The following is a 24,757-nucleotide window of genomic DNA, read 5'->3' as shown; positions in this document are numbered from 1 at the left end:
CGAGACCACATAATTAGATTTTGAGGTCCCGAAATCAAGCATCTGAAAGCACACAACTTTGTGTGACAAGGGTGTTTTTTTCTTCCATAATTAGCTCGCAGACCAATTGAGTTCAAATTTTCACAGGTTTGCTATTTTGTGCATATGTTGAGATACAACAAGTGAGAAGACTGGTCTTTGACAACTACCAATAGTGTCCAATGTCTTTATAGTGACTAAGTTCACTTACGAGGCATCCTTGGTTTTATTACAAGAAATATATCATAAAAACAATAATAATCCTTAAGTTCTGAAACGCAGTCGTCTGATACAACCGAGGACAAAATCAGACAAAATCAGACAAAATCTTACAGAAATTCTAACTGGGACAATAAAGGACAATGTACACACTTCACTTGTTAACATTTTCGCGTGTTGACTAAATATCATTTTCCAGTGCAGTACCTACATGCAAGATCTCCCGATGAACAACAAAATTTCATTATTTTGAATTTTTTAAGAACAGACAGAAAATAAATTTGACTGTTTGTGAAATTGATTTTATCAGAGCGCATTTGAACATATTTTGCTTACTGTTACCGGCGCTATAAAAACTACTATAATTGATTGATATTGTGTACATTGAAAACAAGATTTATAAATTGCTTTAACTCTTAAAAAAGTAAAATTTTAATGATGTAATTCAAAGCCCTCTTTTTTAGAAAAACAGTCTCAATTTATGTTGCTAAAATATTTCTTTGAAGTACGGCCATTAAAATAGAAACGCTATCATTAAACTACTGAAACAGACCACTATTAAAAAACATCAATGCTGCACGACTCAAGCTAAACCTCGATCAATATCATCACATCATTCACGAGTTTCATGGGGGGTTTTCTGTCTTCCCTACAGGCTTCGGCTACATAGGGTAAACCACGGCTCCAAAAATACACGAAGGCAATTATTTCCATCCCAATGGCCAGTGGGTTTAGTACTTAGCAATAATCCCACGGGTCACCAGTGCTGTGATCTGAACTTTGGGCCATATTCTTTATCTCAGTACATTTGTAATTGCTATTTTGGGAGGACGAGGCGATTGTCATTTTGACTGTAGGTATTCGTTAAGCTCAACATCTGCATATGAAGTATGACTTTTCCATCTAATCACAGGGCCCAATTTCATATAACTGTAAAAGCAGAAAATTATGCTGGGTAAATTTCTTTGCTATAAAGCAAGAAGGGTGGGTTCGTTTAGCTTCACTGGGTCAACCCCTGTGTGCTAATCCAAGTGGCGTAATTTATTTTTTCAAGGACAAACGTGGGCACTGATAATTACCCCATATTCGTACTTGAAAAGTCGCCAATTTTTTTTCAGGCCGAACGTGTGCAGATATTTACCCACGTTCCACCTGGAAAAAAAAATACCCATCATCACGTGACCCTTCTCGTGGTGACGTCAGAGCACCTCGGGACAGCCCCAAGTGACCCTATCCACAAGCGGGTCACTTGGGGCTAGCCAGGTGGAACGTGGGTAAATACATGTATCTGCACACGTTCGTCCTGAAAAAAAATAGGTGACTTTTCCAAAACGAGCGTGAGGTAATTATCAGTGCCCACGTTCGTCCTGGAAAAAATAAAATACGCCACTTGGATGAGCACACCGGGGTCGACCCAAGGAAGCTAATCGAACGCACCCACAGTGTTGTAGCCATTACAGATGGTGCTGTGATTAGTAATAGTGAAAGAAAAAAAACATTTGCCTCTGGAAATACAACCAGCAGAACATGCGGCTGCCATTCTGCAGGGTCAACATTTTGATTCTGCACAATAGCGGACCTTATTCTTGCATGAAATAAAAAAAATTAAAAACTTATTTCACACACAAAGATATAGGAATCCCTATATTCTCCTTTTTAAATAATCTTTCCAGCCATATTTATTTTATAACTAACGCCTTTTGTAGGTAGACCAAAGCGCCAAATCTAAAGGCAGTGTGCTCCTTTAACAAATTATTTTCACATGATTGTTACTGCACAGGCAGAGTGCAGACACCCGTTTAACGAGCAGCAATTTTATGTGTCAATGGACTACCAGAGAGTCTAGTGGTGTTTAAACAAAAATACTGGTCTTTTTATTTATCATGCATTTTCTTTAAAAAATAGTGACAAAGTGTAACATTTTTGGCATTTATACACGGCCAATTCAATCTGAAAAATTGTCCACTGATTTGAATAATTTTGTTCACAGAACTCGAGAAAGTCCCGAGTATACAGTGCTGTAATACACATCAAATGTATTGTGTTAAAAAAACAAATTATATTCTTTTTGCAAAACTAACATCTATCCCATCCTCCAAACTAGCTATCATGTAAAAATTGTAATTTTAAATCTTGACAATCTTTATGACTGCCCAGAATGTGTGTATTTCATGAAAAAAAGAACTTTTACTCAAATCAATTAAATGCGCTCCAAGGCACTTGCAAAGAAATATGTATAATAGATCCGTTACTTGAACTGAAGGTTGCTAGCAATTTTACAAAGAAAAGAGAAAGTGTGCGATTATGTATATAAAGTATGTAAAATTTTACCACAGAGGAAATCTATTTTCTATTTGTTCTCTGCATTCAAACAACCTTCACATGAGAATATAACGACGTTACTGAAATGCAAAGCTGCAAAATTGGAAATTAAATTGTACCATTGCTAGACTTTATCCAGTTATACTTCAAATCAACTGAGTCAAGAGAGCTGCGAAGCCAACTCAAGCAGGAATACCAGTCACAGATTGTGCGAATGACGTGACATGGTAATTTGGCTGGTACCCTTATTCTGGTAAGCATCAATATTATGTTGTGCTTAGCTGCATTATAAATAGCTCTATGAAATTGGAACCTAGTAGTCAGAATTTTTTTTCATTCAATATATTGCTGGATGATTTCATATACAGTACTAAGACAGATTTTTGGATTTTCTTTGCTATTTCCCAAAAATTGTTCAAATTCAACACCGTTACGGTGCTGGATCCAAAACAAGAGTTATATCGCTAGCTCTTGAAAAAATATCAAATGTTCAGACAGCGTACTAAGTTAGACCCGAACCGGTTTAACTTCTACGAGCAGCAGGGGGTGGTCGTAAAAATAAAAAACCCTTGCGTTCAGACAGCACTGCGTTAACGATATCTTTGGTTTTAAGAGGTCAAAGCAAACGCGACCCCGTTACTCTAACATCCTGTTTATTGGCCTGTTCATTGGTTACCGTGTGTTTACGTAATGATTACGGAGGTCGTTGAGAACTACTGAGTGATTTGATTTCCTGTTTATTGAGACAGACAAGGCAAGAAAAGAGGAAGTTGAGAACGAATAAGCAATTTTTATCAAAATGAAACCAAACTTATGAAAGCGTTGCTTATAAAAACCCTCTTTGACACCATATTGTACGCACACGCTTAGCACCATGACACTGTAAAGTGTTGCCAGTGATCCGTTTTAAACAGCATGGTGGGGGTGAACACAATCCCTTTCAAATGGTCTGAACTATCAAATATTAGAGCCCCAACAACAGACCCAATAAACCCAATCCCAACTATCTGTCAAAGGCATGGGTCCAATTTCATGGCTTTGCTTACCGCCCAATTCTCCGCACATGATCACTATTTCTGCTTACTGTGCAAGCACTGAATGTCTACGTTAGCTGTGTTAGCAAAGAATGCCTAGTTACATGGAGTAGGCATGCATACAAGAAAGTTTGCTAACCCGTGAAATATACACGATGTAAGCACAGAATTCCCTAAGCGCTGATTCTTTGCTGTAATGGTAAGCAAAGCCATGAAATTTATTACAGTCAGAAGTGGCCGTTAGCGATGAGAGCTAAGAGATTTATGCGATTCTTGCGGGCATTCTTACAGTCTGTGCGATCATTGAACAAATTATTTTTAGTCAAAGAATGAACCCAGAGTATTTTTAAAGTTTCCATGCTATTTGGCTAGGTCTCAATAGGAAACTTGATTTCTTAAAGGTTTTTTTAAAGGCAGTGGACACTATTGGTAACTGTCAAAGACTAGCCTTCACAGTTGGTGTATCTTAACATGCATATAACATAACAAACCTGTGAAAGTTTGAGCTCAATCGGTCATCGAACTTGCGAGATAATAATGAAAGAAAAAAACACCTTTGTCACATGAAGTTGTATGCGTTTAGATGGTTGATTTCGAGACCTCAAGTTCTAAATCTGAGGTCTCGAAATCAAACTCGTGGAAAATTACTTCTTTCTCGAAAACTATGGCACTTCAGACGGAGTCGTTTCTCGCAATGTTTTATACCATCAACCTCTCCCCATTACTCTTCACCAAGAAAGGTTTTATGCTAATAATTATTTTGAGCAATAACCAATAGTGTCCACTGCCTTTAAACAACTTTTTAGCAGAGTAAACACTTGTTTACAAACAGTCTGTTGACCTTAGTCTGCTGCTTTCATCCACAGTTTCTATACAATAGGTCATTTTCAGCATATTTAAAATAAAAATATTGGATTACCTATTAGAGCCCATCCCTTGTTATTGAACCACATAATTATGTGTATTATTAATCAATTTTTTCTGATTTTGTTAGAGCCGCCATATGTTTGGAATTTGACTATAATATTTAATAGTCTTGTATGGAACATCTGGTGTTTTGTCATCCAGTGATTTGCTAGCTCAGACCTTATAGCATGAAGGGCAACTATAGCTACATGTATGAACACATTACAATTATGGGACATTTCAGACAGCCTTCATTGGAATGAGTTTACTTTGTACATAAAACCCTCCTGTGCAGGAGAAAAAATATGCCTGTGATTTTTTTTCACAGAACTCGGGTTAAGTACCGAGTATACAGTGCTAACACACATCGATATACGTGTAATTATATGGGTGACAACCAAAATTAATATTATTTATATACATGTAAGCAGTTTCCACAAACAACTAAAATTATGACGATAAAAATGTCATTGCATCCACAGTTTGTGGGGTCCTGCTAATGTTGCTTATTCCCTTTTCTAAAGAATTCACTTGTAGGGGTCCAAGTTTAACAAATAATTTTCTTGTGGGGTCCCTTGTTCCATTATCTCAAAGACCCTACAAGGGTGCTCCCACAAGCCCAAACTTTCTAATGTACACAAATTATGATCTAGCTAAATAGGGGAGCGTCGGGGCATAGCGTTTTCATTACACGTTTGGCCCCAAGTTTTGGACTGCAGCCCACATTAGCTGCAAGCCTGATCCTAGTGTACTAAGGCTTAAAGAAAGTACAAAAAGTTTTAAAAATTGTCATGCAACACTCCAGCCAGTAGATCCAAACATGTATTTAATTGGTGTGAAAAAAACTTGTGTCATCCAGCAAGTTTGCCGCAATGTGATTGGGTTTAAATCTGACAACGGTACACAGGCTCTTGGTTTGGGGTCTAAGGATGCAGTGCATGGGAAAAAATGAAATAGAGAAACACACGATCAATTCTAGAATACAGTTAATCATCCTTTGGGAGGCTAGTCATCGTTTACTTTTGTGCATTGTTGAGTCCTATGAAGCAAACTGGGTGAGAGAATATAAATAAAGTGTCATCTTTTGGAAAATCATTTAAAACAAGAAAGCTGGTGGTAGCACTTAAAGGCAGTGGACACTATTGGTAGTTACTCAAAATAATTATCAGCATAAAACCTCACTTGGTAATGAGTAATGGGGAGAGGTTGATAGTATAAAACATTGTGAGAAACGGCTCCCTCTGAAGTGACATAGTTATCGAGAAAGAAGTAATTTTCCTAGAATTTGATTTCGAGATCTCAAGTTTAGAATTTGAGGTCTCGAAATCAAGCATCTGAAAGCACACAGCTTCGTGTGACAAGGGTGTTTTTTCTTTCATAGTTATCTCGCAACTCCGATGACCAATCAAGCTCAAATTTTCACAAGTTTGTTATTTTATGCATATGTTGAGATACACCGAGTGAGAAGACTGGTCTTTGACAATTACCAATAGTGTCCACTGTCTTTAAACTAATTATACAAAACTGCACTAGATTTTATGTTTTAGTTATTAAAGTCCAGTTTATACTTCCCGCGAATACAAATGCGATAGGAACTTTAAAAACAGGTTAAATGTGCCAAACTCCTGGGAAACATTCACTGCGAAAACAGCCCTGTGACGTCAAAATTTGTGTCACATTCGCAATCACAAAAGGTATGTTAGACTACCACAACTATGTTTGATTATAGAAAATCATTGAGTTTCTGAAAGGCCTCATGATAGAAAGAAGAGATTTTCTCACCTTCTGCATAACCTTCTTCTGTTCCTTGGATCGTAGGAGAGAGGGCGATTGAGCAACTCCTGGAATCACCAGCGGTACACTGTCCTCATCGTCCCAAAGGCGATCAACTTCCTCTCTGCTATACCTGGAACGACTCGGCTTGGTCAGCCACATGAACAGCAGCATGAAGAAAAACATCAGCAACATACCAGAGAAGACATCCAGAAGGTAGAGATAGACTGGGAATCGGAAATTATAAACAAACACACTGAAGGAGAAAAGGGAGAGAAAGATGAGCGTCGCTGTGGTCGTCAGCTCATCATCTACCGCTGCAGACCCTGAAGTTGCCTGAGTTTCTACGGCTGCTTGAGGGACTTCATCTTTGATTGTTGGAGTGGATGGACTTTTCTGGAGTTCAGGGTCCAAGACTAACTCTGGCTTCCCTTCAGGACTGTCTAGCGTGGACCTTGAGCTTTGCGTAGAAGCAGATATTTCCTTCTCGTCTTCTTCAGTGTCATCTTTGGATGTTGCAAGAAGCCCTGAGAGACTTAGACTCACATCCTTAGGAGTTGGTTTTCGTTGTCTTAGTCGCGGGCTTCCGGACGAGACGGGTCTGGGGATGACTGGTTCGTCGGGGAGCTCTGACGGAGCGGGGACTGTGTAGTAACAAGGGTCAATGTCCAAGGTTTCTTCAGATTGTTCTTTGCTTTTGAATGACGCACTGCTATCAAGACTTTTGGCTCTGTGATGACTTGCGAGACTTTGTTTATTTCTGTACTCTGCCTCTTCTTCTAACGCTTGTTTCTCAAGTTGTTCTTCCATCACTTTGTCTAAGAAGCTAAGAGGGTCTGTTGTGGCCTCCTCGCAGTCAGTCGGGAGAACCGACACCTCTTGGTCATCCTTCAAAATGGCGTTGGGGACTTTCATCAAACCACTTTTTGTTCTCACTGGCTTACCAAGTTTCCCATCCCCTAAGTCTGTGGCTATTGCTCCTTTCTTCTTGTCGACTCCGTTTGAATGTGACGCCAATGGTTGGGTTTTGAGCTCCTGCTCTTTACATCTGTCAAGTGTTTTATTCACAGCTTGAGCGTCTTTCCCTCTCTTGTAACTTTCATCTAAGGAGTTTCTGAGCTGTTGCTTGTTAGACTTAGCCTCAGTCCTGGCAAGAGATGGAGCTCCGTCAAGGGATAGAGATTTAGAGAGCTGAGGCCCGCTGTTTGTTGGTGCCTTTGTCGTTATAAAAGAGATCCCTTTATTGGCATCTTCGTTTAACTCATCATCGTCACTTCCCATCAGAGGGTTGTAACGGAAAGAGATTGCTGTAGATTGGAGAGGACGTTTTTTTGACCCAAGGTTGGGGGCAGGCGGTCGTGGGGGTTTCGTCTTTTTGTCAGCCATTTCACTTGCTCTCTTCTTTTTCTGTAGAGAACAATAAAACCCCATGAAATATTAAAATTCACATTATAAGCTATCCCACTTTAAGTAACATTCCTAAAGACCTTCTGTAAAAGACTGATCAGTTATGAACCTGTTAACTTTAACTTTCTTTACTAGGGTTGAGGGATTGCTGACAAACAAAATCTAAAACTTGCCTCTAACTTTATTATGATTGTAACGATGTTGGCATTTCAACTTACAAGTTTACTCAACAATACAGAGGTGAATCAAAGAGCAGGTTTTCTTTGTATCTGAAGAAAATGACACTAACTTTTTCCAGTCTGAATTCAGATTTTTAATCCCTGTACTTTTCTGTAAACCTGAGCGACACACATGTATGCACTGTACTCTGGCATAACTCCATTTCACTGTGGATGCCGAGTGCAAATACTACATGCTACAGCAGTGCTACTGCATTGCGCATTACACAGCAACATTGCACAATAGTATGGTAGTATAAAGTTCAATCAGCAGAGCATGGAGGAAGCAGAGCAAGCAATTGGCATACATCCCCTAAAATACATTATCATTATGAGACAAAAATATCGTCACTGATGTCGATTTCTTTCTCACAAACTGTTTTGACTAATTAAAAGAGTAGTTTGACTAATTAAAAAAGTAAATTTATTCTAAATAAATCTATCTAAAAACATTAAAAACAACAATTGTGTCCATCCCGGATCTGTGTTTATGCATCTAAAAGCAATTAGCATAAAATAGACTGAAACTTGAAAGAGAGAATGCCACAGAATAGAATAACATACTTTATATAACACCCAAGCAGATCCTTGCCATTTGATTGGAGGATTGTCCGTCACGTGATTGCAAATAAAAGTACCATTGCACGCTGAGTCACTCATCGTGCTTTTTCGTTCCATCCGAAAAGTACCATTGCACGCTGGCAGCGTGCAATGGTACTTTTCGGATGGAACGAAAAAGCTGAGTAAAAACATCACTACGTGCGCGTGTCTTTGGTAACGCAGCAGTGTTACTGCAAGGCATTAGTAAAATTACTAGCATTCGGCTTCTACAATTAAAAATTGCAGGCCTACGCTTTGTTTGTTTTGAAAGTTGTATCTTTCAATCAAAATGACAAAGATCTACTTGGATGTTATATAAAACAAATAATGAATGTTTTTCATTCGTGCAATGGTGCGAATATGTTCATTCGTTGAAAGCTGGAGTGTTCCATTCAACTCGGCTCCGCCTCGTTGAATAGAACATTCCATCTTTCAACTCTTGAACATATTCGCACCATTGCACTCATAAACATTCATTATGTGTATACTATTTTGTCTACTCCAGTGTACAGTCAAACGTTTATTTGTGATGGAGCCTTTTGTGATTGTTTCTTTGTGTACGTGCTATGCCTATGTTGACCAGTCAACCGAACCATGACTGAACTGTTAAAGTTATTGTACAAGTTTAGGTTTAAACAACAACACCACAGATCAGCTGACAATATGAACAAGTCATTCTTCTTACGACGTTACAAACAAAACAAAACAATTCATCGTCAACATACCGTCAGAAGTCCCCAGAATAATTACAATCTCGAGACGTCCATTTTGGAGATACCTTGTTTAAGATTTGATTTGGAGACGTCGGTGTAGTCTTTGATCAGCTCAACAGAATGCTGTAAAAAAAGATAACACTGGATTTCGCTACGAGAACCGAGCGACCCCGATCATCACATCGTCGCCCGATGGTTGATTAAAAATAAACAGTGCGGTGACCTTACCGTGTTTACATGTTGCCAATAACTTCCTTTTTTGTTAAAATAATATTGCTTTAAAAACAATTATTTAACACCTTTTTTCCGTTGAAAAAAATGGCGATTAAAATTGTATATATTTTATTTAAATTTTAGTTGTATATATTTTATTAGTGTATTTATTGTTGACATGTTATATCATAAGAAAATTGCCATACTGAAAGAGAGTGAGTTAAGGTCACAGTTGCGTCATTTTAATGCATTATTCATAAGGGAGATCCCAGAGCTGCGTTTTCGGAATGTATTCGCAAATAAATGTGACAACATCAAGTAGTCGATACTGAAACCGAATAACCAAGTGCGTATGAAACAGCCCAGTGCACGGGATTTTTTTGTGTTCTTAATTCTTTACAATTGCCAAAGTTTTCAGCAAGTACCGCTGAGTAGCTTTGAAGTCGTTTTGCATTGGGCATTCGACATACTTCTTTCCCTCTTATTTTCATAAGCAGCGGCGGGGGTCACTTATAGTTGAAGGAGGGGGGGGCATCTAGTCTGTCACAAAAGCATACTTTATTCAAAATGTGCAGAAAATGCTCTTCCCTGGTCAATTTACATAAATAACAAATAAAACAATATCCCCTCAAACCATTGAGGCTCAAATAAAACGATTTCATGATAATGTATGCCAGCTCCCCCACATCTCTGTTCCACACTGCCCACGTTTTTTTTTTTTTTTTTTTTTTTTTGGGGGGGGGGGGGGTTGGGGGGGTCTACTTGTTTCACATTCACCTCACTCTAAAGTTGCTCAACTACAATTCTTGAGGTGCGCAAAAAACCTGATTGGATAATAATGTTGCCCAAAAGTTTACAAAACATTCAAGGAAATCTAATAAGTAGGAAACGGTTTTACCCCGAAAGTTTACTATAAACCTCCTTTGTTAGGGTTTTCCAGTAGAAAATGTCAAATAACACTTGTATGCGTCTCCTAAAGTTTTATAAAACAAGAGTCCCGCCCCGCCCCCAAAAAACAAAAAGTGCAGAAACCGAGAGTCGAATAATTTTAGCTGGAACTGGAATCGATTTCGTCAGAGGCTGCACACAAAAAATATCCACATTAGAAAAATCAACAAGACCACCGTTTTGCACAAACACCCTCTCTTGTTGACTGTTTCCGTCTGAACTCTTTTTAACCAGAAGCTTATTATCCGAATGTTGAGAGGAAAATCAAAAAGACAAGATGTGGATGGAGATAGGATCACTTTTTAGAAAGGTTTGGCTGTGGTTGATTTTGTTGATGCCGTTTGTGCACACCACCGTTGCAGACGATGCACCGAGCAATCCACAACAAAAGGTAATGAATTGAAATGGGTTGGTCAACTCGACCGATTGGTAAAAAATAAATGTGTTTGTTCTTTTGTGAGATTTTAAATGAAACATTGCATACTTTTGTATGCACTTAACAGTGTTACCTTTTTTTATTTTTTAAATAGGATCGATCATTCACATCAGAATCAGATTAATTTGGTTAATTTAACTTGGTTAATTTAAATGATTGTTTCATTATCATTCGCTCGTGTGTTTGGAATTGGCCATCTTTTTGACAGCATGAGGGCGCTCTTAATTACTTCCGGGGGTAAAATAAGTTATCACACAACCAGCGCAAGAATGCGGAAAAATACAGCGCTTCTGGGGACGCAGATGCTCTATATTTGTTCGTATTCCACAAGCGCACCTGTAATAACAAATTTATCTTCCAGTCTCACGTGCAACGCTCAAAGTTTAAAATTTCAGAATGTTATTTCGCTACGAACAGCATGTAAGTTACCCTCCTCCCACTGGCGGAGCCGGAGGGTTACGAAGCATGCTCGAATTGTAAAGGGCGAAATGGTCAAACACATACAATTTTGACAGCTAGTCAACAGATTTGCTCTATTTCTACCACTTTCAAAAATCATGGCACGAATTCTATGAACACGAACTTAATCCTCAATGTCTAATGAATAACACTCAAAACACCATTGAGAAAACATTTTGAAAAAAAGAACAAAAACTTACGATCCCAGAGCGAAACGGTCACAAATGTCCTAGGTTGATATGTCGCATCGCCATGCTCACTAAGCGCTGAACCGCAGGTGCCAGCCAATTGAGTTGACGACCTGCCGAGCTGCGGCCAAGTTGGACTAAACCATTCTGTAAAAGGAGTGTTATAAGGCAGTGCGTGTGCGCCGTTTACTGTGCCCGCTGTTCACTCATATGATATAGCACACTGCCTTGTAACACCCCTTTTACAGAATGGTTAGTCCAACTCGGCCGCGGTTGGCAGTTCGTCAATCCAATTGGTTGGTACCTGCGGTTCAGAGCTTGGTGACCAAAAAATAAAGCGTTGAACATATCGGGAAGTCACAAATTGGCAATAGAACCTACTGTTTCGCTCCGGGATCTGGTATTAGTTTTTGTCCTTTTTCTTCAACATATTTTCTCAATTGTGTTTTTGAGTGTTATTCATTAGACATTGAGGATTAAGTGGTAAAAATTGAGCAAATCTGCTGACTAGACCATTTCGCCCTTTATACAATTCGAGCATGCTTCGTAAACCCTCCAGCCCCGCCGTCGGGAGGAGGGTTACGCTATCGCAATTAGCACGCACACAAAATTTAGAGTGTAATTTTTTGCATTGTCCGTATACGGAGCCTGACGCATTGACACTCACAATACCCACTGTGCAATAAAAACAGAGGAAGTAGGCCCTAGTATATAAAACAGAGGAAGTAATGTTTTTATCCCCCCTCCAGTTCGAGCACCTGATTGGTGGATTAGCGCGTACTGGAAGATAATCATTCATACACAAACAGATTGGAACACATTACACCACAGACATCTAATCCATCACGGACAATAAGACTTTTAAACGAGCTGTTATAATCCACCTCTCTAAAGCAAATTGAAACTACGGCGCAACAAAAGTGACTGAACGTCTATTAATTTGTGCAGGGCAAATCGCGTATTGACCCCTTGCACGCGCGTAACACGCGGCGACTGATGCCACGCTCACCATGTTGGTGGTCAATATGTTTATGTATAAATGCTGCGTCCGCCTAAAATACGCACATGTTGACATTGACCACAAAAATGGCGCAATCTGATGATGACGTCAGGTGAATTGGGTCAATACCCCCGGAAGTGATAAACAGTACTATTTATAGTGCCCTCGTGCGGTCAAAAATAAGGCACATTGATTTGAATTTAATATGATATTTTGATATGATTATTTGAACTAATGTGGAGGGAAAATATGTGGAGTCACATCGCCCAGCCTGTGTAAGTGTTTTCTCATAACCAATAGGCTCTTTGAAGTGGCTCTTGGAAATGCAATACGGACACCGCGCTGCGCGTCCCAGTTTTACCCCTTGTGTACGTTGTCTTTTGCCGCTCAACCTGCTCGCAGCCAGCGTACATAATTGACTGGAAGAAATTTGTAAACAAACAACTACAATACGCATGCATACGTATTTATATAAGACTAGTTGGGCTTTTTACTTTACACAGTTCATTGTTTTCAACAGGAATTTTTCCCACCAAGTTTTTTGATGTTTTGATCGTCAAATTTAGCCAATCCGAAGCTGATGAACAGCAAATAGCATTCAGATGTTACAATAAAGGGTTCCTTTTAGCAACTTATTTTAAGGATATTTAGGGTAAAAAATAAACGATATATTTTTGTTATTTCAGGCGTCGAATCAGGGTCGACTCAGCATTCCATACGAGAGAGAGTTCTTAGAGGGGCTCCTCTTGGTCTCAACATTGGACGGTAGCGTGCATGCAGTCGGCCAGAAATCCGGCAACAACTTATGGACAATTAAAGAAGGTTGTCTTTTTGCCTTTATTTTAAACCGTCTTTAAGATTATTAATAATAATAATAATAATAATAATAATAATAATAGACCGTTTTTTATATAGCGCTTTTCACGCCCGAGGGGTGTCTCAAAGCGCTTCCGACATTATTACCCCTGGTCACTGGGCCTTAAATCATTCCTTAAACCATCTCAGCTCTCTGGGGAGTATACAGCCTGTGCGCAATATATGCGCTACTCGGCTAAACCAATCACAAGAACCATCTCTGCCCTCACAGGTACCCATTTACCCCTGGGTGGAGAGAAGCAATTGTAGTTAAGTGTCTTGCTCAGGGACACAAGTGTCACGACCGGGATTCGAACCCACACTCTGCTGAACAGAAGCATCAGAGCTTGAGTTCGGTGCTCTTATCCACTCGGCCACGACACCCCAGATTATGGTCGAGTCTGACAAAGCTGCTCTACCCATTGCAACACCCTTAGCAACAACCTCTGTCATTTCTAATGTAAAGGGCATTGATACGTCGTATGCACCTTATAAATAAGAACGGGTTATAATTACTCTCCAGCTGCTCAGAACCCTGCCCCTCCCCAAATTAGGTCCAAAACGTGCACAAATGAAAGGTTCAAAACAAGAAAATCCCCTCCCCTCCCCCTCCAAAGAAAGCAGTTCTTACTGGAATTATTCTGGGTTCTACTGGAATATTTCAAGGGGCCCCAAGTAGGCCTAGCCCTAAGGCAGTAACAAAGGGCATGGAGACAATGAGCCATTAGCAAGTTACTCAATACAAGGTCACAAGTTACTACATGTAGTTTGAATTGGGGGGGGGGGGGTAGGTTTTTGTTCAAAAGCAACCTTCAGATTCAGATGAGCAAACCCAGGTACCATTGTGGCATACACACTCATTCAATATGGTGTATGGGTGTTCACTGTCTCCTAAGTTAAATAAATATCTATGCAAAAGCTTGCCCAGAATTATGTGACAAATGTAGCAGCTGTCTCTATAGTCTGTGGAACTCAAAATTATGCAGTAGATTTGGATGAAGCAAGCCATTGTATTACCAGACATTATTCATAGCTAATATGTTATTTTAGTCAAAACACATTAAAAAGAAGAGAGTACCCCTAGTAAAATCAGTAGGAATAAGAAGGGAATAACAATAATATAGTATAATATTAATAGATGTTACTGAGTACTGAGTATACAGTGCTAACACACATCGGTGTATGGGTAAAAACCAAAAATTAATAATAATATAGTAATTATGGCCAGGTCCGTCACGCAGTGACACTCATGACGCTTTAACAATATTACCCCTGGTCACTGGGCCTTAAATCATTCCTTAAACCATCTCAGCTCCTTGGGGAGTATACAGCCTTGTGCAACAAATGCGCTACTCGGCTAAATCAATCACAAGAACCATCTCTGCCCTCACAGGTACCCATTTACCCCCAGTTGGAGCGAAGCAAGTACATGTATAGTGAATTGTTTTGCTCAGGGACACAAGTGTCATGACCGACATTCGAACCCACACTCTGCTGAACAGTAGCAATCGTTAAACCACACACTGTCACTCCCAACCCATCTATACACACATACCCTCACCCCAACATCCAGAACCCCCAATCCCTGGGAGCTTAAGTGCAAAGAATTTTACATGCAACAAATTTGTGTCAGTCCCACTTTGTCAGTTGGTTTTAACCAACCAGAAAATCAAAATTTTTTAACTGTAATTTGACAGTTTGGACAGACCAGAAAGTACAGTAAGCGTACCTTTATCTGAAAAATTATATCCAGTAGTTTGAATGTTAAAATATGCAGCTGTAGCTGTGTTTACTTATTATTTGTACTAAAAGTGAGCAGCTACATTAAGTAAACCCTGGTAAAATAGTCATCAAACAAAATATGTCATCCAACAAAATATGTTCACTTGGATTTGAAGGTCCTGTCAACAGATGTGATGTTGAGTTTTGTCATTGTTTTAATACAGTTTGTGTTTGGTTTGTTACATTTCTGTGATTGCCAATTTGCAAACATTAGGCTATTGATTTTCTGAATACACAAATTCCACTGAGACATCAGGCTGTTCAATACCATTGTCGTGCTCGGCACTAATATTCACAGGGGGATATAATACAGTCAGGAGGGGACATTTAAATTCAGTATTTAATGTTGCATAAATTTCCTGAAACGTTCAAACTGTGAAGTTCAATTGAAGGAGAGCTGATAGTGTCTAGACACTGAGTGTATTTGGAATTATTGAAATCTTCGGAAATCCTCTTCCCTACCCTCCGGAGTTCTCTGAAATCCTGTTCCCTCACCCTCCTAATCCTCAAAGATCTTCTTCAGGAATTTCAGGGCTCGAAATTAACACTGGGCTACGGGGTCAATGTCAGTGTTTTTTTAGCATAGGGTGCCCTTTAGTATAGAGAAAATGCCTTGGTGCCCATGCCCTTTCAAAAATGAAGCATACAGGCCTGGTATTAAACATTGTTTAAGCCAAGATTTAATTTAGTTAATTTCCATACAGAGTAGTTCATTACAAATGCACAAAAAAAAAATCAAGAGTTAAATGAATAAATTACAATTCATTATAAATTAATAGCTAGTCATCATAAACTAATAGCTACACATAAATCTAATATTTTCAGCTTGTAGCAGAGAGCCTGATGGAAAGTAAAGGTTATATTATCAGAATTACTTATTCAGATTTTTATATAATTATAGTCAGGCCTGCCTGCAATTTTTCAGCTTTTTTTCTACCCGTATAAAATGTGGTTTGCTGAGCAGTTATCTATATTTGCAAAAAGAAGATTGCAACAAGTCTGGATAATGATAGAATAATTTGTAAACCATAGTCGTATGGTTCTATGTGAATAAATGGGTCTTGCATTCGCAACAGAGCCCTGCATACCTTGTAGAAGATGTGTTTATAACAATGCTATCCAGTGTCTCCAAATAATCATGTGATTACAGAGATTAAAGAGAGACGCAAAACAAACTAAGATAAATAAAAAAAAAAATCAAATAAAATCCCCCCCCTCCCTAACAACTATGAAAAAACACCCAACAAAACAAATGAAACAAATTTAAAATACTGCAACAGTACATCAAATACAGTCGACAGTTTGACTGGTTGACTGATGAACGTAACATGCAGTAACAATGAGTATTCATTTCATTTACCAGGTTGGGAAGGGTCATGTCACTGCATAAATTATGTTGTTGATCACAATCAACTGCAAACCATTTTTCAATTTCATAAAAATAAAAATAAATCCACCCTCATAACAAATAATTAATTATTATTGGCTTATTAAAAATTCAAACATCGCAGCACAAGAGCTGAATTGTATTAAAAAGACATGCAACAAGTATTAAAATATAAACTTTAAAACAGGGAGTGTTTGCAGAAAATGAATTAAATAATTATCATCTAGTACAATAATATATACAAAGTACTTGCGTTTCAGCTCAATTATTTTGTTTTTATAGTATAAATGAGGCATTTCTGACTGCCGGCATATATTCAGTTCATTGTCTATTGATAGCCGATGTGAGAGCAGATGGTACTGGTGAAGTTGTACTGTTTGTATGTTCAACAAATATTCTCAAGAGGGGAGAGAACACTAGGCCAGCCATGCATGCACATAAATTATGCAAATGCACCATCCACTTATTTATAATATGCACGTTTTTTTTTTTTTTTTTTTTTTTTTTTTCAGTACAAAAGACCATTATTGTGACAAAGATGTTTATCAAAATCAGATGCTGTGCATTTTTAATTTTGGAACATATACAGTTAAAGTCAAAGCTTTTTCCCAAATGTTTTGATGTTATTGTTTGTCTATTCAGCAACTAAGTTTGGGCTAGAATGCAAAGGCACCATCTAACTGTTAAAGGCAGTGGACACTATTGGTAAATGTCAAAGACTAGCCTTCACAGTAAGTGTATCTCAACATATGCATAAAATAACAAACCAGTGAAAATTTGAGCTCAATTGGTCGGCGAACTTGCGAGATAATAATGAAAGAAAAAACACCCTTGTCACACTAAGTTGTGTGCGTTAAAATGGTTGATTTCGAGACATCAAGTTTTAAACTTGAGGTCTTGAAATCAAATTCGTGGAAAATTACTTCTTTCTCGAAAAATATGGCACTTCAGAGAGAGCCTTTTCTCACAATGTTTTATACCATCAACCTCTCCCCATTACTCGTTACCGAGGAAGGTTATGTGCTAATAATTAGTTTGAGTAATTACCAATAGTGTCCACTGCCTTTAAATGCATATTTTGTCAACAAAAGACCCTTGGTGGCAGATGTTTACCAAAATTAAATGCTGTGCATTTAAAAAATTTGGAACATACATTTAAATGTTCAATACTAGACCAAATCCCAAGTTGTTGTTTCAATATTTCAACTAAATTTGAAAATGACACTTCGTGTTTTTTAGTTGGTACGACACTGCTCTAGAATTACAACGGTCGTGGGTTTGAATCCCACCCGAGTAATATGCCTGTGATTTTTTTCCACAGTACTCGGGTAATTACTGAGTAAGCAGTGCTAACAGGCATTGGTGTATATGGGTAAAAACCAATGAATATTGCTTTTATATCATAAGTCTTTTTAATTTTCCCTTTTTTCCCTCCCCCACCTTTTTTATTTTCGATAAAAAGTAATGTTTTGTTGTGTTCAATTTTTATAATGACCAGTTGCTTCCTTACTTGTATTCTTCTAAAAAATTTGTCTAGGTCCAATTATCAAAGTACCAGTTGACACGGCTGAGGGACCCATGTTTCTTCCAGACCCTAAAGATGGTTCACTGTATGCAGTCAGCAGTGGCAGTGATGGCCTGAAGGTATGTCTAAGACGATAGTTAACCTGGCCCTAATACAAGATGTAGAGCCTCAGTTATCCTGTGAAAGAAATACACTTGCGCTCAATAATTTGTGTGTACAAGATCAAAACATTTGTAATTGTTGGTTTGAAATTGTTTTACCCTCTCACCTAAACTTTTGGTATTTTTAAGTTTTAAATTTTAAAGTTATGCCTCAAATGAAGTGGATTCTACAAAGAAAATTCTTCAAGCTCAGGTGTTACGTTTTCCATGGCTTTTTAAAAAATGTTTTCAAGTGGAAACCAAAAAGAAAAATCTTTTTCATCTGCCCATTAGGCGCAGATGTCTGCGTTCACAAGAGAGTCAATAGAACTGCACAAACAATTCTATGATACAAGTTGGAAACAGAATTTAGATTTTCAGTTATTTCTTTTGACCAACCCACCCTCAATTTGTCCACAAATTAATAGATTAATTATTACTCCAAATGAACCCTAAAGGCACAAAAGTGTGACATGAGAAAAAAAAATCACTCCAATACGCGAGTACCAGCAATTTCTCAGTTACATACAGCATTAAACAAATATTCATAAATTCCTCAGACAGTTTCGCTATTCCTATTGGTGGAGAGCGTGTCACGTGGGTGTGTATAAACCTTTGTTTATGACCAATAAAAATGGTTGAAAACATCAGTGTGACACACAAGCTTGCACATGTGCTTATAAGACAGTTTCTTCATTCCTATTGGTCGAGAGCAACAGTTGAAACAGTTGTGCCACATCACGCGATACACGCATTGCGCACAGCATTCCCTTAAAAGGAGTTGTTTACCCGAGGGCCTTACCATTTCATAGCTGGAGGGGTGTTGTGTTGAAATAAATCATTGAACAATTCTAATTTTTGTATTATTTTACTCTTTGACCAAAAAGTGTTGATGTTTTTAGACCGAAAAGGTATTTATGAATGGGAATCAAAGTGTGTTGAATCAGTTTTAAACTAGCGGTTTAAACCCGCCGCGGCCTGGTTCTTGATAATTTACCTCGACTTCGTCTCGGTAAAGTTATCAAGAACCAGGCCTCGTTGGGTTTAAACCACTAGTTGAAAACCTCTTTACCACACATTGATTCCCTTATTAAAATGAAATTATTTAAAGACACTGGACACTTGGTAATTGTCAAAGACCAGTCTTCTCACTTGGTGTATCTCAACATGTACAAAATAACAAACCTGTGAAAATTTGAACTCAATCGGTCGTCGAAGTTGCGAGATAATAATGAACGAAATAAACACCCTTGTCACATTGGTTGTGTGCTTTCAGATTGATTTTGATACCTCAAAATCTAATTCTGAGGTCTCAAAATCAAATTCAAATATTTTAGTGGAAAATTACTTCTTTCTCGAAAACTACGTTACTTCAGAGGGAGCTGTTTCTCACAATGTTTTATACTATCAACAGCTCTCCATTGCTTGTTACCAAGTAAGTTTTTATGCTAACAATTATTTTGAGTAATTACCAATAGTGACCAGTGCCTTTAAGATAATAATGAACAAAGAGACAGAGTGGTAAAATTTTCATCTCTGACCCATTATTGTTTTGTTCACAGAAATTACCTTTTACTATACCTGACCTAGTCACTGCCTCACCCTGTAGAAGTACCGACGGTGTACTGTATGCTGGTAAGTACACACAACTTCATTTCTTCTTTGTTTATTTGGGTGGTGTTTTTTTTCAGGTATGTTGTTTGTTTGTTTAGGGGGTGTCTGGGAGGTGTTTGTATGTTGTTGTTTTTCTGTTTTGTTTTTTCCTTTGTTCATTTGATCTTTCGTTTGTTTGTTGGTTTGTTCGTGCGTTTGTTCGTTCGTTCGTTCATTCACTTATTTGTTCCTTGTTCGTTCGTTTGTTTGTTTTTTGATATGTGTTTTTTCAAATCAGACAGTGTTCGGGATGGTTTTTTTTAATAGTTGTTTTCATCATCTCTCGATGATTAGGTCGGAAGTTGGACAGCTGGATAGCGGTTGACATAGCAACAGGGGAGAGACAGCACACCATGGCAACAGAGACAACGCAGAAGTCCTGTCCAACGGCCGACTCCAGAACCTTGTTCCTTGGGCGAACAGAGTTCACGCTCACCATGTTTGATTCTGACACAAGAGAGAGAGTGTGAGTTTTTTGAGATTTTTCTAGAGATGTTTGCGGGGGTCTGAGGGGGTTCTATTATAGAGCTAGTGTGAGCACTCATTGTTACACACTAATAACTGCCCTGTACCACACAGCTCTGTGGTGCAAACACTCTGTGGACTTTCCCTGTAAAAATCATATTCTTTAGCACTGTAAAAAAAACACTTCATTGTGTGGACATATTTTTACTCAGCTCCACACTTCATTTGCTATGCTTGCTAGGTGTACAACATAAAGGAATGTCCACAGAGTGGCTGAAACACAGAGCCCATTGTGTGGATGTGTGTAAGTCCACATCGTGCGTCAAGTCCCTACGTTATCAAGACCTTTTTTGTTATTTTGGTCCACACTTCGTATGTAAGACTTTTACACCATTGGCATGAATCCCTATATAAGTAAGTTACATACAGAGGTCCACTTTAGGCCTGGGTGAATAATTTGAATATCCGGTTAATGGCGAATAGTTTTTCCTTACTGTAACCGGCTAATACCGTTTTTGACGTAACCGGATATCGGCAAGGGGTGCGAAAACCTTTTAATAAACCGGATAATCCTCTAATTACAACCAAGAAACCGGATTCCTATTATCCACGATCGGCGGGGCGACGACCGATAGGAATGTTTTATCTGAATCCTTATGAAACTTCTATTAGTACAGCATAAAACAGCAGAAAATAAGTATTTAACTATGCTCACCTCCGTAAATAGTTAAAACAATGACATTTCCGAAGTATTTTGTTCAAAGATTATGAAAGTTTTCCTTCACGTAGAGTCAATCACGATATCAAAAGAAAAGCAAATCGTCGTCGTTAAATAAGATCCGGTTATTTTTATGAATGAAGCGAGTGACACTGTCTTAAACTAATAACAATCCGCCCTCCGAACGACCACAAACAAACAGCTCCCTCTAGCGGAAGAAAAACAAAATTAGAATGTCCGGTTGATTTTGGATAGTTGGCCAGCGGTTAACCGAATACCAAATTTCACTATTTGCCCAGCACTAGTCCACTTACAACATGTTGTATGGGTATTGAGGAAGTGCATGGTGATGTATCAATGTATCAATGGCACATAAAAAAAAACGTTCAATAATCATTTTCTATATTTATTGTATATCTAGATGGAATGTGACATACATCGATTACGGTAACCATCTCACAGTGGATGAGGAAGACTACGGTAAGCAGATATCATAAATATTTTAATCCTCACGTGCCCTATAAGCTGTTCAATATTCTTACCTTTTTTAAATTTAGACTGTGTGTTTTTGTTTTGTTTTCTCCGAAATTTCAGAAGTGAGGTAGCCACTATTGGAAAGTCCAAATTACTGTTCTGCTTTGGTTTGTATTTTTGTGTGCATAACGCAATATAAAAGTTAATAAAGTCAATTGCTTCTTTTTTGCTTTTTTGGGGGTCATAGGTCAGCGGCACTTCTCGTCCATCACGGACGGTTCCTTCGTGACACTGGACACCCATACCGGTGAGATGCTGTGGGACGTTAGCTACAGCTCCCCGGTAGTCGCCATCTACACCGTTCATCCCGAAGGAATCCGTAAAGTATCTGTAACGAGTGTCTCGCCCCAGACCATGGGGCATCTGCTGGATGGCACTGAGTATCCTGAATGGAGGAATAGGCTGCTTGGATATGAGAAGACAAAATCTATGCTCACGTGAGTTGAAGATCGTTAAAGATCAACTTGAACAAGTTTAGCGCTATTGTCATTTTGTTGTATAAAGGTGAACAAGCTGTTAAAAATATGAAAACAAGTAAAAGTCACTAATGATTGTTTCATAATGTAAAAGAAATCCGCATTTTGATCAGTGTCACTGTCACTGAAATTCTAGCGCCCTACCAACTGAGCTATCTATCTGGCTTACGTTGGTGGTCTCCCTATTTTGTCAATACCTTTGTTCAGGGATGCCAGTCAGAATCCATTTAACTTGTAAGTACAGAGTAGCCAGAAATCACACCCAAGTTTACAATATAACCTGGAAAGCAGCCGCAGAGGGATAATAAGGGGATGCAACTCATCAAATATCAAGTACAAAACCAGTGTCATCTACCAACTGAGCTAGCTAGCCCTATTGTTGACAGTCTCCTTATTTTGTCAGTATCTTTGCACATTAATCTGGAGGTCGTAGGTTCAAGTCTCGCTCTACCTAGTTTTTTCTTTGTTTAACTTAGATTTATTTCACTTTTACCCAGTCAGTTTCCCTTGTAGTTTAATATTTGCTAAGTTTATTTTAAATTTTCAGTGTTTTCTTTCAGTTTATCCATATTTCATATCTTGTGTTTGTTTTCTCAGCCCTACTTTGTTTATTGGCGAATACGAGAATGGCGTCTTTGCCATGCCTGCTGTGGTAGAGGAGGGATCGGTCCCCATTGTGGTAAGCGAACTTTCAGCTTTTCAACAAGGTTTCATTTTTAATAACGTACTTATTCCATTTAAGGTGCTAGGTTTGATTAGTAGCCAATTTGACACAAAATTTAGATTTAAATTTAAGAAACTATCATTGATAGATTTGAGAAAGAAAGCAGCTTTTTCCCCTTAAAAAAGGGTAATTCAAAAATAAAATATTGTCAGGATCTTGACATAATCTTCATGTTCAAACAATTTTGGGTGATATTTGTGAATTGTATGCGGAATATACCAACCATTTGTACATTTTGAAACAGCATCTTCTGTCAGAATTCGTGCATAGAGAATATTTTTATTTATTTATTTTTTTTTTGGGGGGGGGGTCCAAAATGGACCATGCATTTTTAATCTGTTTCATAATATAATTCTTGCTAACATTTGCAGATTTTTCAGTGCTCACACTTGATCTGTGCATTTTTGGGGTAGGTTTCAGGCCTGTATGCTTACTTTTTTGAATGAGCAAGGGCACCAAGTCATTTTCTCCATGGTAAAGGGCAACCTATGACGAAAAGGCAATGACCAGGGGGCACAGAGGCAATGGTCTTCATTGCCTGCATTTATTTTTTGCTTTAAATCTTGGTTGTGAGTTCACACATATACCTACTCATAGTTTGTGTTTTGATTTCATTCACAGCCGAGGGGATGGAGCCCACCTCTTCTCGAGGGGCCTAAATCAACGACCCCAGACCCCACTCCAAGCACTGATCCGAGTCCAGTGGCTAGCCGGCTGGTCACCATCATGCCTGGTACCGTCAACCCAAAAGTCACAACAGCTAAACCTGTCTTGTTAATGGGTAGGTGTCTTTCCCTCTCTCTCTCCAGCACCATTTAATATTTTAAAATAATCGACCAACTTAAATTGTCTTATCCCTGAAAAAAATCTTGGTAAGCAGAAACATGTTACCAGCCAAAATGTCCCCGAACTACAAGAAAATTAGAACACGGAGCATTTTCAATTGCAGGCCCTAGGATTTGGAATTCTATCCCATAGTCAATCAGAAATTTTAGCTTTGTGACCGATCTCAGAGGGACGCTAAAAATATACTTGATTAGTCTGTAATATTTGTCTGGCTTGGTCTGCACATACTTTTCATAGATAGCCCGGCTTAAAGGCAGTGGACACTATTGGTAATTACTCAAAATAATTATAAGCATAAAACCTTTCTTTGTGACGAGTAATGTGGAGAGGTTGATGGTATAAAACATTGTGAGAAACGGCTCCCTCTGAAGTGCCATAGTTTTCGAGAAAGAAGTAAATTTCCACGAATTTGATTTCAAGACCTCAGATTTAGAACTTGAGGTCTCGAAATCAACCATCTAAACGCACACAACTTTGTGTGACAAGGGTGTTTTTTTCTTTCATTATTATCTCGCAATTTCGATGACCGATTAAGCTCAAATTTTCACAGGTTTGTTATATTATGCATATGTTGAGATACACCAACTGTGAAGGCTAGTCTTTGACAATTACCAATAGTGTACACTGCCTTTAAGCTGAAACTCTCTACTCTACCTAAATACTGCAGGTTGGGCTTGGCAGTGGTTTTCCACCTAGTTTCTGATTCCATTCCCATTGTTGTTTCTCTCGGTCAATCTCTGAGTGCTTTGTATCCTTTTGGAAAATGAGCTTTTTAAATGTTGTTATTCTTATAAAATAAACTGCACTTGTGTCACCTTCAATGCACACAGCTCATTAAACCATAAGGGATTTGACTGCCAAATAGGCGCAGGGCGCAGGCAAGATGTATGGCCAGATGACATAAAGGTGAATTATGTCTTTAGTCACGCTCAAATTCCTTCACCGTTATAAAATAAACTTTTTCCTGTATTTTAACCAAATTTCCACTTGCAGGTCATCTCATTTTAACAAAATTTCCACCTTACAGGTCATCATGAAGTGCCCGAAGGCTCCCGCGCCGTCCTGATCCCCTCCAGTTTCTACCCCAACAAACACACTCTTACCAATACTGACCGCGTCATCTTACCAATCAAGCCAGCGGCCAACTCCGCAGAGTCTACCCCTGACAACAACAACAACAACACCCTGATAGGGGTAG

General features: G+C 38.5%; 2 protein-coding genes across 3 annotated transcripts in view; one reads left to right on the top strand and one right to left on the bottom strand.

The window, feature by feature from the left end:
- Positions 1–9,392, bottom strand: part of LOC117292201 (testis-expressed protein 2-like) — a 34,068-nt gene extending 24,676 nt beyond the window's left edge. For both annotated transcript variants that reach the window (XM_033774163.1, XM_033774164.1), the window contains exons 1-2: positions 9,223–9,392; positions 6,282–7,679 (exon numbers count right to left, since the gene is read on the bottom strand). In XM_033774163.1, the coding sequence (XP_033630054.1) occupies positions 6,282–7,658 (1,377 nt within the window). In that variant the 5' untranslated portion in view covers positions 7,659–7,679; positions 9,223–9,392. The remainder of the gene's footprint in view (positions 1–6,281; positions 7,680–9,222) is intronic.
- Positions 9,393–10,517: 1,125 nt separating this feature from the next.
- The window catches only part of LOC117292959 (serine/threonine-protein kinase/endoribonuclease IRE1-like), a gene marked incomplete in the record, with an annotated part of 24,051 nt that continues 9,811 nt past the window's right edge, over positions 10,518–24,757 (top strand). Inside the window, 10 exon segments of the mRNA XM_033775140.1 lie at positions 10,518–10,762; positions 13,141–13,276; positions 18,016–18,122; positions 19,706–19,778; positions 20,091–20,262; positions 21,401–21,459; positions 21,701–21,950; positions 22,587–22,668; positions 23,335–23,494; positions 24,587–24,757. Of these exon segments, the coding sequence (XP_033631031.1) occupies positions 10,649–10,762; positions 13,141–13,276; positions 18,016–18,122; positions 19,706–19,778; positions 20,091–20,262; positions 21,401–21,459; positions 21,701–21,950; positions 22,587–22,668; positions 23,335–23,494; positions 24,587–24,757 (1,324 nt within the window).

This window comes from Asterias rubens, chromosome 7 (genome assembly GCF_902459465.1).
Source record: "Asterias rubens chromosome 7, eAstRub1.3, whole genome shotgun sequence".
In the NCBI taxonomy this organism is placed as follows: domain Eukaryota; kingdom Metazoa; phylum Echinodermata; class Asteroidea; order Forcipulatida; family Asteriidae; genus Asterias; species Asterias rubens.
The sequence above is the reverse complement of the archived record's forward strand: the minus strand, read 5'-3'. Positions and strand labels throughout refer to the sequence as shown.